The sequence below is a fragment of the Pseudophryne corroboree genome, chromosome 12 (assembly GCF_028390025.1).
Source record: "Pseudophryne corroboree isolate aPseCor3 chromosome 12, aPseCor3.hap2, whole genome shotgun sequence".
NCBI lineage: Eukaryota > Metazoa > Chordata > Amphibia > Anura > Myobatrachidae > Pseudophryne > Pseudophryne corroboree.
Window position 1 is genome coordinate 78867358 of NC_086455.1, and position 15244 is coordinate 78882601.

Sequence of the window (15244 nt, forward strand, 5' to 3'; positions counted from 1 at the left end):
ACACACACCGTGATAGTAAAACTTTATTACATACATGCACACCTACATACACACATACTTACCTATGTTCACACGAGGCTCGGTCCACTTCTCCATGTAGAATCCACGGGGTACCTGTGAATAAAATTATACTCACACAATCCAGGGTAGCTACTGTCCTCTTCTACTTGTAAGCCACGTACTTGGCAAAAAAACAAACCGAAAAACCTGAACCACGGACTGAAAGGGGTCCCATGTTTACACATGGGACCCCTTTCCCCGACTGCCGTGACCCGCCGTGACTCCTGTCAAAGAGGGTCCCTTCAGCCAATCAGGGAGCGCCACGTCGTGGCACTCTCCTGATTGGCTGTGCGCTCCTGAGCTGTCAGTCAGGCTGCACACGGCAGAGATACAATGTAGCGCATAGGCGCTCCATTGTATCCAATGGTGGGAACTTTGCGGTCAGCGGTTGAGGTTACTCGCGGTTTTTTGGTGGTACGTTTGTTGTTAACCATTTTTTTAAGGTGGGAAAAAAATGTCAGGTCACCATATTGGATGCAGATTTGGTTGAGTTGTTTAGTTATTATAGTCTTCGGGCGCGGTCACCTTCATTGACTTGCTTGTTTGCTGGACCACCCTGACAGTGGCTGCGTCATCACCCTACCAGGTGGGTAGTCATGTTAGACGGTTGAGTGAATACCTATTGTTGGTAGTTGTTGATATTCTGGCTTATGTGCACTAGCATGCATTACCTATCCGCCTGCAGTGCATGTTTTTGTTGTGTAGTGCATTGTTGGGGTGATCCTGGCCGTCCTTTTTTTGCCATAATTTACAAAAAAAAAATACAAATGAAATAATCTATTTTATTAGATTTTTAAATAAATGCAAACAAAATTACAAAGTATGCAAAGTGCACAAAGCTCTAAATACATAGAGTGGGGTAAAGTACAATGGAACAATCGTATCAGAATAGCACTTAATATCCAGGTCATCATATTGGCGGTGTGGTATGGCTGACCGCCGGTCAGAATACCGACGCCGGGATCCCGGCAGCATACCGACGCCAGGATCCTGGCGGGGAGGGGCGAGTGCAGCAAGCCCCTTGCGGGCTCAGTGGTGACCTGTGGTCGCCACGGGTTCTATTCCCACTCTGTGGGTGTCGTGAACACCCACGAGTGGAAATAGTCCCTGTTGGCCGGCATGCCGACCGTCGGGATAGTGAGGGTGCAGAATGTTGGTGGAGGTCATGTTACCATCGGTCTCCAAACCGGCGGTCACATGAATACCGCCCCATATTGGCAACTTGCAAAATCAGTGAATTAAAATACATAGTCAATGACCATAATGATGACGTATTAATAACTATATGAAGACAAACACAATTAAAAAGAAAATGGCAATAATATAGCGCTAGAAGAGGAAGAAAATAATAAAAAGTGATAGAATAAGGAGGACACATAAGGGAAGGCCTTGGGGAAGGGATGGAGAGGGGGGATAAGGGTAAAAGATGGTTACATCAGTGACGGCTAATGGCTGGGTAGATGGGTCTGAATGCTGGGAGCCTTTCTCAACTGCTACTCACTGTAACTCTCCCCTCACTACACTAAGCTACAGTGTCAATTGAGTCTCCTACCTGTATCCCTGTGTCTTCTCTTGCTGCTGGTGACTGAGCTCCGACTACAGTGTACTTCCTGGTCACATGACACATCCAAGTGTCCATCAGTATACAAGGCCGCCCTCACACTTGGAGGCATGCCACTATTAGCTCCCTTTCTGTGCAGCTTTTTTGCCCATGGTGTGGCCCCACCCCCAACTCTGCAAAGCAGGGTCTGACTGTAGCACCGAGGCAGAGCTGTTGCTGCCTCATCTCCCTCTCCCTGCAGCGCCAGGGATCTTCACAAAGCTGGTGAGTGTTAGCTATAAAATGGATTACAATAAACAAAGAAGAAGCTTATTTTGTAAATATCTTCTTTGTATTATTCTAATTGTTTTTATATAAAATCTCAGGAGTTTGACGGGGAGTATGACAGTGGAGGCCTACCCTGACTGCACGTCCTTGGGTTACATTTCCGTCACATCGTATAGACATGTCCAAATAAGTACAGATAATTAAAATACGAAAAGCAATGATGATGGAAAACTGTCAAGTCCGTTCCGTTAAAAGCTTTTGGTGTAAAAACCACTCTGTACTCTCAAAAAGTTTAAAAATCTAGTCTCCTAAGGTAGGCTCCAGAGATTCTATATACAATCCCTATTTTTTATAAACACTGTGAATACTTCTTTTAATGTCAGGTAGTGTATCTCTCCTCTCTAAATACATAAGCAAATGGGATAAAGCTGCATTTTGCACTGCCATGCAGTATCATCTGATCTATGCCTTGTTGGTCAAGGCTTCATCTTACATCAAGAAAATGATCCAAAACATACCTCCAGGCTATGTCAGAACTACCATTGAGGTAAAGAACAAGACTGCATGCTTGAAATCGTGGAATGAACTGCACGGTCTCCAGACTGAAACCCCCTTGAGCATCGAGCTGGTATGGGGTAAACCGGACAAAAGAATGAACCTAGAAGTGCAGCACATTAGTGGGAGCTAATGCACCAGTGTTGGGAAGACTTCCCCAACAATATATGATTTCCATTGCAGAAAGATGGCTGCGAGTGTGTTTGACTGTCATACAGTATCTGCAAAAAAGTAACTACCTTCATGAGTCAAATTTAGAATACACTTTTGTTATATTAAAATGGTTCTATGATTTCTTCTTCATCTCCAGTTATTTATTCTATCATGTAATATGAGTACATTAAGACATTTAAACTAGGTATAGTTCAACAAAAACTGGAAAAGTTGTAGAGTTCTATAACTTTGGCCTGGCTGGTAGTGTACCATTATTCTTTCTGTGCCGATGGTAAAACAGTGTTTCCTCCGCTCAGTGGATGTCCCTATATCACACACACAGACATTGGTATGAAATGTTTATTAGACATCGGTTTCTGTTGACCTCTGATATATACATAATAATGACGTTCCCTAAATGGCGTGATATGCTTGGTATGCAGTGATGGATACGAAACATCTGTCAAACACAGTTAGTTTATGGTAAAAACTATGGTGGTGGTTAGTATCCAATACCAATACTGTTCCCTTTCAACTGTGTAGTTCTTAATTTACTTTGTAAAGCATTTTAAAATTAGTGAATACAAGTTTATTTACTAGTATTGTTTGATATCAGTATAAAGAACCTATTTCCATGTGTCCAGGCTACATCACTAAGATTGCAGTTTTCATGCTCATTTGATGCCTGTAGTTACAGTTCTTTGTGTGTTTGTTTTTATATATAGGAGTGGCTCCAGGACAGCTGTATACTTACCCTGCTCGATGTTGGAGGAAGAAAAGACGTTTACATCCCCCTGAAGATCCCCGGTTACGGCTATTGGAGTTAAAATCAGGTAGGAGACCACACTTGGTATTCCAGCTGAGTACCATTATTAATGGTCTGAGGATTACCTTCCTGTTGAAGGTGTAGGCACAAAGGGAGGAATTCAGTTACTGGTGAATTGCCGTTGCTGTGGCATTTAAACCAATTTGCACCCTTTGCCCGGTGGCTTTGCACCCCTGTTCGTACAAAGGTGCTCTTGCTACCCTATGGGGTAGCGAACACTTTTGACCGAGATCTCGCCGGCGTATAGTGTGGCAGGTGTCATGTGAATTATGCTGGGCAAGATACATACTTGCTGGCAATTGAATTCCCCCCAAACTTTCTTTGTGATAAAGATTACTGTGTAGGTGAATACTGTACATTCCATTAAATAGAAATAAAGGGGTTGATTCAATTAGCTGCAAATCAACTTTCCCTGCAGGTAAGTGTGGCTATATGATGCACTTACAGTAGCCCCAAACACGCATCTCATTGTTTGCAGCCCCATAGGACTGTGTACAAAATAATGCAAACATGGGGCAAAATTGGACAGTGAGGGGGGAGAGTTCAGCTGCCATTGATGGCATATCCTACCTACTTTGAAAAACTGTACACCTCCAAACGTTATGCTACTATAATAGTGATAAAAATATCCCATTTGAAGTTTTGTGTCCAAGACTTACAGAATTGATGCATTCTCCTACTGCTATCATCTGTGCATCTGTACTGTATGTGGTGCCCCTTGGCGGAGCAAAGAGTTATATTGTCATGGAAACCGCTTCAGTCTCTCTCTTGTTCTGCTGAACTTTTCCTACGGAATATCTTCCACTCAACATGTAGGGCCTGATTTAGAATTGCATACAATTCTGAATGTTGACAAATCTTCTGCAAACAGTACATAGGTTGCGGCCTCCATATGTAACTTGGAGTAATGAGCAATTCAGTCACATGGATCTCAGACGCATCTCACGTGAGGCTAAATTGGCATTATTGGGTGGCAACGTGGCTATAATGGGGCTTACACACAAAGGATTAGTGACCCATAGGCATGTAGGTGTAATTGTGAGCTAAGCAGAGATCCATCTGACTTCAGATGTCTTTCATGCACCAGTAATGGGGCTAGTGGTAAAGATTGGTCGCAGAAGTGGAGGACTGGGGCAATGCAGTTGCATAGATGAGGACAATTAAATGCAGTCAGATGTTTGCTTGGATTTCCAAATGCTAGAAGCGTCCGAAATTTTAACCTCTTTAGGTGTGACTCTGAATCAGGCACATGGTCTCAAGATCTTTCTTATTCAATAAGCATTCATACGTAGCTGTATTCTCATTTCAGTCATTTGCTGGAAATACTGAAAAATACATTCTTTTTGTGACTTTCTACAAATGTGTATTTTCACATGGCGTTTTATGCCTTTCTCTATTCCCCTTAGCTGTATCTCAAATGGGTCATAATTTTTGGAGGTGCATTAAAAAAGATAAAAACATAGATTGTGAGCAGATGATCATAACAGTCTGCTATCCCTGTTTGATTTATGGCCACTCTAGTGTTGCTGGCCTGACTTAATGAGTAGACTTTGGTTCCATCTGTGTGATCAGCCTAAATGAAAAAGTGCCAATGCTTAATCCATTTTAATTTGCTTGTTGCATGGTTAGTCACTGTCTCCATGATCTTTTCTTTTTTTTTATGGGATTTTACATTTTATTTCCGTACTCTAGAGAGACTTGGAAGTCGCTTCTTGACGATGAGTGATGTGACTAAGCCTTGGAGAGAGAGAGAAAGTTGACTGAGATAAAGTACCAGTCAATCAGCTCCTAACTGCCATGTTACAGACTGTGTTTGAAAAATAACAGTTAGGATCTGCTTAGCTGGTACTTTATGGGGTCTATTCATGAAGCAGTGAAAAGTGTGGAGAAGTCAGCCAGTCGAGAACTTGCCCATGGCGACCAATCAGCATTGATGTAATATTTATAATTTGCATACTATAAAATTATACAGAGAAGATGATTGGTTGCTGTGGGCAACTTCTCCACTGGATCACTTGTCCACTCTTTTCACTGCTTCATGAATAGACCCCTAACTCTCTACACTTTATCACACTCCAAGGCTCAGTACATCTGTCCCTTTGGTATGACAGGCTTAAATACTGTCTGTATGTGTACCTACGAATGAAGAGAAAGTAATGATCTTTTGAATTTAGGAAATTACATGAGTGAAGAGATCCATAGTTGTGATTGTGCTAGGGAAACACAGGTTCTACAATGCAGCACCACATACAGTATTTCCAAATATGGGTTACCCTTTTCACATGTTCATTTTGTGAAAGATGTAGCTCATGGTACATGGTTGCTAATATAGCTGTTTATATGATGTTTTAATTAACTTGTCCATAATAAATTCTTTTTTGGTTCAAACAGCAGATAATGAGGATATTCTGGAGATGTTTGCTACTGTATGTCCTTAGTTTATACTTGATATGTGCATATGGTGTAGTATGGGTATATTGTTCCTTTAATTGTACATATCCAATAATTCATATTATATAGCTGCTTGCATGTCTGAGTGGCAAAGTGGGTATCTATAAAGATACAAACATGCCATCAAACCTTTTGTGCTGACACTGGCAGCTGTGATAGCAGGAGCGGGCAATTCCTTAGGGGCATCTGTGTGCCAGGGTCTGTTTCCATGGCAATTCTGGGCTTAGTGGCCTCAGGAGCAGAAGTCTATTTCCTGAAAACGGTCTGCGTTCTCCCTAGCTCTCCTGTACCTTCTGTGGTAATGCGTGCATACAGATAACACTCTCTGCAGCCCTGCTTAGAGACAATGCTGTCATTTAGCACAAAAGGATTATTTCCCATTGAGCATTTGCATTGTATTGTATTGATGGACTAAAATAAAAGCAAACGCATAAAAGCTCTCTATAGAAGACAAAATTGTTCCAGGTAAAGCAGCAGGATAGTGCACAAATATCATACAAACACCAATCCGTTCCAAAACAGTGTAAAGGGGGTTACACACGGAGAGATCCGTGCTTAATGTTGTAAGCAATCTGACTAGATTGCTTAAGGGGGGTACTCACAGAGAGATCGCTGCTTAAAATCTAAGCAATCTGACTAGATTGCTTAGATTTTAAGCAGTGATCTCTCCGTGTGTAGCCCTCACAGCGATAGTTATGCGATAGTTATGCGCAGCCCCGCGCATCGCTATCGCTGCTGCTAGATTGGCCTGCATGCAGGCCAATCTAGCGGGTCGCTCACTTCACCCAGCGGCCCCCCCCGTCTCGCCCGCACGCTCAGCACACATCGCGCTGAGCGGGGGGAGACATCGGTTCGCTCAGCACACATCTCTCGCACATCGGCCAGTGAGTACTGGCCTTTAGAAATTAAGCACGGATCTCTCCGTGTGTATGCCCCATAGTGATGCCTTATGCATGCATGCACAATCTAGTACATCCCTCACTTCACCCCCCCCTCGCTCAGCACACATTGCGCTGAGTGCTGAGCGGGGGGAGAGATGTGTGCTGGGCTGTCTGTGCACATCTCCCTGTGTATACCCCCCTTCAGTTGTGAGGCTCACTAGTTATTGAAGACTAATGACTAGATGCACCATCACTTGGAGAGTGATAAAATGGAGAAAGAAAAAGTGCCAGCCAATCAGGTCCTAACTACCATGTCACAGGCTGTGTTTGAAAAATGACAGTTAGGAGCTGATTGGCTGGTACTTTTTCACTCTCCATTTTATCACTTTCCAAGCGATGATGCATCTGGCCCTAACTGTTTTTCAGCTGGGCAGTCAGAGGGAAAGCATGGAAAAGGATTTTTAGGTAAAAAAAAAAAAACCCAACAACTTGCTATTGGTAATAGATTTATTTATTTTGAATGAAGGTGATAATAATTCGTAATACTAATGATTCATGAAAAAAAACGTTAGTTCTCCCTTTGTGGAATCATGTGATGTCCATAGCTTGCCAAAATTTAAGTAGTATGCGGTAATTACACGGTCGAGTCACATTATTATGACCACCTGTTATATCTGATGTCGGCAGCGCGTAGCCCATGAAGTACGTCACGTGCCGTGCGCTGGCTTGGTGGGTATATAAGGTGTGCAATATGCCATCTGCACACATATCACTCGTTGCTGTCATGGGTAAAAGGGGCGATTTATAAGAGTTATGATTATCGGCTTTCGCGCCAAGGGTGTCAGTATTTCTGAAATAGCGCAGTTTGTGAGCTGTTCGCGTGCTGCTGTGGTGAAAGTGTATCGTGACTGGACAAATGGCACCATTGTGAATAACCGACGTGGAACATGCGGAGCACCAGGTGCCATTGATCTGAGAGGTGAACGCTGGTTATGAAGGTGCGTGAGGGCCGACCGAAACGCTACAGTGGAGCAGCTCACCAACAAAATGAACCTGGGGGCTACCAGACGTGTGTCTAAAACGACAGTTCAGCCCGTCCAGCTGCTGTCTGTACTGCACATGGCGGTTACTCTGGCTATTAGCTGCTGGTCATAATAATGGGACTCCACCATGAATTATTATAATAAAGTATACTCTTCTGTTTTAACATCGCAGAATGACACTACATTTTTTAGCTTAGAGGAAATGGAAAGCCCATACTAACTAGCTTCATGAGCTTGATTATACATACATGGATGGATCATATACTGTATCCATTATTATGCAGATTTAGTTAGCCGCAAGTTACATCGTGCAACATTTTTTCTGCAAAAAAACAAAACCGCTGTTGAGAGTTTTTGATACTCAATTGCAGAATTGCTTTAACGTGGGTTTGAAAGGAAGAAATGGTAAAAAGTCATGATAAAGTGTTGCAGCACTGATACACCCCTCTTAATTAATAATACTGTATTGTTTAAATAGTTGTATTGATTGAAGAGGTTTTTTTTTTACCTGTAGATGGGTTTCCAAGTCTTCCCAATATTTTGCTATTTGTATATGCGCATTTAGAAAGCACAAAAGAGACAATTACATTTAATAAATGTCATTCATTTAAATTCAGTTGAAAAATTGAAATAATGGAAGCTGATCCCAAGTACTAAGCGCTTGATATTCCATTTTATCACAAAATGTTTTATATAAACATTATTTATTGATGATGTATAAGTGTAAAAATGGATGACCTAAAAAAGGATTTCACCATGAAACATATTGTATTATATCTCTCTGCATTCTCCTGGGCATCAGGGAGTCCCATGTGAGTCTCTGGACTTATCATTCTGTATCCTATATATCTCCGCTTATATTGTCTATATTATATGTGTGTGTTTATTTTGCATGAACATCATTTAGGTAGTCTTTCATGGACTAAGCGCTATTGAAAGTATATTCTCCAGCTTTCGGAACGGCATGGTGTTAAAAAGTAAGATAACTCCCATAACACCGTGGAATTGTAAAGTTTGTTTTCTCTCTAGGGCTCCCATTTATCAAGCCTTGGAGAGAAATAAATAGCATGGAGATAAAGGGGTACATATACTAAGCAGTGATAAGAGCGTAGAAGTGAGCCAGTGGAGAAATTTCCCCACCAACCAATCAGCAGCTCTGTATCATTTTTTAGTATGCAAATTCTAAATGTTGCTTCAGTGCTGATTGGTTGCCATGGGCAACTTCTCCACTGGCTCACTTCTCCGCTCTTATCACTGCTTAGTAAATGTACCCCAAAGTACAGTACCAACCAATTAGCTCCTAACTTACATGTCACAGGCTGTGTTTGAAAAATGACAGGAGCTGACTGGTTGATACTTTATCATGTGCTATTTATCACTCTCCAAGGCTTTATAAATCTGGGCCTAGGAGAGGAGATATATGTAGTGCCGCTCACACCACTAATAACACTGAAATAATTTGTAATACCCCTTTCAGATATGCTAAAAGCCGGCATGTTCCCAAGTATCCGTCCCGACCCTACCAATGAGCAGGGTCGGTGACCCGGCCAGTACTTAGTACCGGGTAATTTGCATTCACAGACACACACACACGGATGATGTGTGTTCATAGGCAAAACTCAGAGATTTTTGTGCTAGTATGAAAGGGATACTTTTGTGTCTTGGCAGAGAAAAGCCACAAAGCATAATGCTGCTTTAAATCGAAGTTCCAGGTAACTAATGGGAATTTGTAATGAGGTAGCTCCAATGACGAGTTTGCCATTTTAGTATTCATATGCTATTGAACAGAGGTAAGTCAATTTAAACACTTTCCTTCAACAAAAGAGCTTTATTTAATATGAAGCTGCAATAGAGACTGTATCACATTGGAAATCGATGTGGTACAGAAGCTTAACATAATGAAAAGGATTGAATAATGATTTCATCGTTACCCAGTATTTGCAGCCTGAGGACACAGTACTTAACTGAAGTGCCAGAAAATACCTGTTACTAGACAGGAAATATGTTTCCCGTGAGGTTGTAGAGTAAAGAAATAGCGCAGTTCTGTTGTGATTATCTGTATCCATGTGCAAGTGGAATTAAACATCTCCATCTGATACATCAGTGTCCATATTATGTCGTCTGAATGATATGAGATTATAGAAGGTACACATACCAGTGTTTCTTGAATAAGGTCTATGTGATGTGGGAATTTAGCAATAGAGCTATAGTATTCTATGGAACCAATTCATTTCATTGTTGTTTCAACAGCTATGCTAATAACTCCTTACAAATGAATGGAGGCGTTGACATGAATGCTGTAAGATCTGTCTATGGGCTATTCCTTTGCTAGCCAAGCAGGTTATTTATGGACATCTCTCACATTTGGATATCATGATGGAGATGCAGAATTTTGAGTTTATGTCCTTATATAACCAGAGCGTCCCAGTCGCCTTGTTTTTTCTCCCAATCTCAGTAGAGATGTGAAAGTCTTTACAGTGGTTAATCATTTTTATAGCACGTTGGTTATGCTCAATATTGAAAGATTACTACTGCTTAATATAATTGCAGTGGTGGGAGCTTTTAAAAGTTAGCAAAGGCACCCAATGTTAACTAATTTAGTAAGTACTCAACAAATTTCAAATCTGTAGAGATATGATAAAAGGCAAAAAAAATGCTTATGGGGACTGTGCATTGGGATTCCGACTGCCGGCATCTGGACTGCATCCTCCCCAGCCACATAGAGACAGGAGTGGATCATAAGGTCGACCTCTATTGATAGACAGTGACTAGGTCGACACCTGAAATAGGTCAACACAGTCATTAGATCGACATGGAAAAGGGTCAACATGAGTTTTTTATAAAAAATAATTGTCGTTTTCTTAAAGTGACCGGTAACCCCAATTAGTGCACCTTGTCCCCTTGCATGGCTCGCATGGGAAAGGTGAAAGGTGCCTTGCTCCGCTACCGCTGTGCTAGGCACATGTTACTATTTCCAAGCGTAGTCCACGTGGATCGTAAACTATGAAAAAGTAAAAAAAAAAATGAAATAAAACGTTTGTGAAAAACTTGTGTCGACCGTTGCCATGTCGACCAATAGTGGTCGACCTAATGAGTGTCGTCCTAAGTGCTGTCGACCTAAAGACCGGATACCGTAGAGATATACACAAAATATAAATGATGAATAGACCTGACACCTGCAGCATGGCTTGGCTAGTAATGGGAATTCATAGATGCAGCTTTTCCTTTCAGTATGTTTTTAATATGACATTGAAACAAATTTGAATTTCTTACAGATAAATATTGAAAACATTTCCATTTAGAAGATCTACCATTTGTATTTTTACATATTGTTACAGATACACTGAGAGAGAGGAAGTAAGAGCAAATAAAGTGTAAAAAGTATGAGGACAAGAGTAAGCATTAAAAGTAGAGAGGAAAAAGGAGAGAGAGCGAGTACCCTTCAAACAAAAAATAAGCTAGTAGTTTGTACCATGCATACCCCGAGGTGCACCCCAGTTTATTATATGCAGTAGATAAAAAGGTTTAAAATGAAATAAAACTCTTTCCCAAACTTAGAGGTTAAAGTAGTCACTTCTTCGAGAGAGAAAAGGGGCTTTGGTATCTGCAGATAAGTTGTTGGCAGGTATACAAACCTACTAATCAAGATGTTGGCATTCACCACAATATCATCTCTATTACTTGATTGACTCGAGTCGAACTTATCTCTACTACCAGAAGAGTATGATTAATTTCTAGTCTAACTAATCATAATTGTGATTATCACAAGTAGTGCAGACTCACAATGCAACACCAGTAATAAGACACCAAGAAGATTTGTACTTGGAAACATTATCTGTACCATCTTTCTTTGCCTTCCCTTCATCTTCATCATTCTAAGGGGTCATTTCAATTAGGTGCGTGTTGGGTCCTGCGAGCTGTTCTAACTGCAAATTCGCACTGCGAATTTCATTTGCAACTCAGTTCTAAACTCTCATTGCTTTTTCAGATGACATTCACATTTTATTGTGCTTACATCTCTGGACAGGTGAAAAGGTAGGAAAAACATTTGTTTTAAGGTAAAAATGCAGAACCCCTGGTGCACTCTACCAATGGATAAGCTTGCACTTGGAGAGGTTTAAATAGCATAATTTTGCCAATAAATACATGCGTGTTTTCAGGTGAATTTCTCTAAAAAGCTGAATAATGGGTTTAATGATGTGGGACAGGTACTGTAAGTGGAGATGTTGTATTGATGGAAAGGGGGGGGGGGGGGGTTTGAACTTGCAGGGAAGAGTTAGTGTTTACTCCACTTTTTTAAAAAAACTAGTATAAAAACACAGAAAAATGACTCTACAGACATTTTTCTGTACCCCAAAATGCTGGAAAACCACTTGCTTCATTTTGCAACCATTAATAAAAAGTGCAAAAATCAACCATTTGTCATCTTTTAAAAACCTTTAGTACTTTCCCTATGGCGAGTAACAGCCTTCTATATTTCCCTACTATCTCAGTTGCCACATTTTTGGGGTCCAGAATTGTTTCCTCACTTTTCATACACCTCTCCCAGGTCACATCTTGAAGAGAAGTTGACAACCTTGCCACAGGTACCACAAATTGGTATTTCAAATTGGATTTCGTAGTTTTTGAGCGAACACATTTGTGCGATGTGAGTTTCAAGAAACAAATTCACCTTCTCAAGCTTGCTCGTAATTGAATTGACTCCTAATTGTTTTCCGAATCAGGAGCTTGCATAAATGGATAATTGTACACTTTTGGCTGGTACAAGTGCAGTTTGTAGACTAGTGATGCCAGTAATAGAGAGGTCTTGTTTTTTTTGTTCAAATGCTCCAGTTGTTGGCGCTTGTGGGAGAATACCTACAAACTATAGGCATATAACACTAATTGTGGTACAATGAATCAAGATAATAAAAGAGAAATGTAGCCAGTTTCATCAGTGATGATGACCAAACCACCAAGTGCGAAAGACCACTAAGCATCATTTATAATTTGCTGGAGAGAATTACTGGATGCTACACTGCAGAGCAATGTGCATACAATGATTGATGTATGTGTAGCCATTACTAGCAAGTGGTCTGAAAATACAATTACCTGTACGATTGCTGTAGTAATATATACACCAAATCAAGACGAAAATGAATTGTAGCAATTAAGAAGTTGCTACACTTACACAAATTGTACCTCTGCTGCATTGAAATGGTAGTACATGAACAGTGACTACATGCTGCTTGAGAATGCTAAGATTTAATGTTCCATAACTCTATCTTACCGACCTGCAAGGTACAAGGGCAACAGACAAGACACCCTATATACTTTTGTGAAAGAGAATGCCTACTCACAGCACGTTGCACCATGATAAATACTTGTTAGCCACTAGTCAGTGGGCAAACTAAGGGCCAGATTTATCAAGCCCTGTAGAGTGATACATTTCACGGTGATAAAGTACTAGCCAATCGGCTCCTAACTGCCATGTTATAGTCTGTTTTTGAAAAATGACAGCTAGGAGCTGATTGGCTGGTACTTTATCACCGTGCAATTTATCACTCTCTAAGGCTTGATAAATCTGGGCCTAAATAAATACATCATTGTATTAGTTATATATATATTTTTTGTATTTTTTTTTTTATATATATATTCTGTTTTTGACATTCGCTGTTGTACATAATGATAAGCAACAGAGACAAATTGCACATATATTAGAGCAAATAGGAATTGTACAAGGGATCGAGGCAATTATAGCCATACATAAATGAAACATACTAATATGGAAATATGCAATTATAAAATGAACAAGAAAAAACAGAAGAAGAACAGGAAGGGAAAAGGGGAAGCAGGGGTGGGAGGGGAAAATAGGGGAGGGACTAGTCGCCATATTGCAACTGATCTTATCTTCTTAAAACACCAACTGTAGATTTATAATCTTATTGAATCTTTATGTGTGTGGTGGTGGTGGTGGGGGGGGGGGTTATTAGGAATATTCTTGTACACCAATTGAATTGTATGCATTTCAACTGCAGCACTTATTACTGTGCAATGCTGATTCTTCCACCTTACTTCAGCCCTAACCCAATGGGATGTAGATGGCATCCTGACAATTACAATGCCGGTGGTCAGAATACCGGCACCAGTATCCCGATGCATGTTAAAATCCCAACACTGGAAAGCCGACAGTCAGGATGCTGAAGGTGAGTATTAGGGTTAGGCTGTGGGGAGGAGGGGATAGGGATAGGCACTAGGGGGAGAGTTAGAGTTAGACTACGGAAAGGGGAGAGTTTGGGTTAGGCTGCAGGAAGGGAGGGTTAGGGTTAGGCTATGAAAGGGGAGAGTAAGGGTTAGGCTGCGGGAAGGGAGAGTAAGGGTTAGGCTGCAGGAAGGGAGGGTTATGGTTAGGCTATGAAAGGGGAGAGTAAGGGATAGGCTGCAGGAAGGGAGGGTTATGGTTAGGCTATGAAAGGGGAGAGTAAGGGTTAGGCTGCCGGAAGGGAGAGTAAGGGTTAGGCTGCAGGAAGGGAGGGTTATGGTTAGGCTATGAAAGGGGAGAGTTTGGGTTAGGCTGCAGGAAGGGAGGGTTATGGTTAGGCTATGAAAGGGGAGAGTAAGGGTTAGGCTGCGGGAAGGGAGAGTAAGGGTTAGGCTGCGGGAAGGGAGAGTAAGGGTTAGGCTGCAGGAAGGGAGGGTTAGGGTTAGGCCATGAAAGGGGAGAGTAAGTGTTAGGCTGCAGGAAGGGAGGGTTATGGTTAGGCTATGAAAGGGGAGAGTAAGTGTTAGGCTGCGGGAAGGGAGAGTAAGGGTTAGGCTGCGGGGAGAAGGGGTTAGGGAAAGGATAAGGGGTAGAGTTAGGTTGCTTACAAAGAAATCTGGGGATTATGACAGTCGTGATGCCGCTGTCTGTATTCTGGATCCCATACCCAACCAAAGAGCACCACACAAGACAATGAATTTACTACTTTACAAATACTGTACATTACAGTATAGCACTTGTGTGCAACGGCCAGGCAAATGTCAAACGCTGCTAGTATTGCTGGAACTTTACACATCTGCAAAGGTGGCTGCTCCGATGTAAAACTTGATTTGTGTGAGATTTTTCTGCAACTTTGCTCTTTTTTGCTATTTTTGTTTTAACCTGGCTTACCTTTCTCATACTGATCACCCAGACCTCTACCACTTGAACTGGAAGGTGGCCACAAGACTGTACAATTACCCAGCAGTAAAAAAATAAAAAATACAAAATGAAAGAGGTTTGTGTTCTTATTACTCAGTTAACAGGATATAATATTCATCTGTTTATTGCTGTAGCAGTGAATAGGCAGTAAACTCATACTTAATTACATTTAAACCTCCCCTTCCAGGTAGAAGTTGTAGGCGCCGGTGAAGGAGGGGGGGTATGGCTAATCATGACCTTTCCACCCCAGTTGCTCTACTTTCCCGGAAATGCGGGAGAGCTCCA

At 41.4% G+C, this 15244-nt stretch overlaps 1 protein-coding gene across 8 annotated transcripts in view; it reads left to right on the plus strand.

Annotated features, from left to right (window-relative positions):
* The window catches only part of DPF3 (double PHD fingers 3), a 496528-nt gene that overhangs the window by 270618 nt on the left and 210666 nt on the right, over positions 1-15244 (plus strand). For all 8 annotated transcript variants that reach the window (XR_010190465.1, XM_063947686.1, XM_063947687.1 and 5 more), the window contains exon 3: positions 3322-3429. Coding sequence is in view for 7 of the 8 variants with exons in the window: in XM_063947686.1 (XP_063803756.1) it covers positions 3322-3429 (108 nt within the window). In the remaining variant the exon portion in view is untranslated. The remainder of the gene's footprint in view (positions 1-3321; positions 3430-15244) is intronic.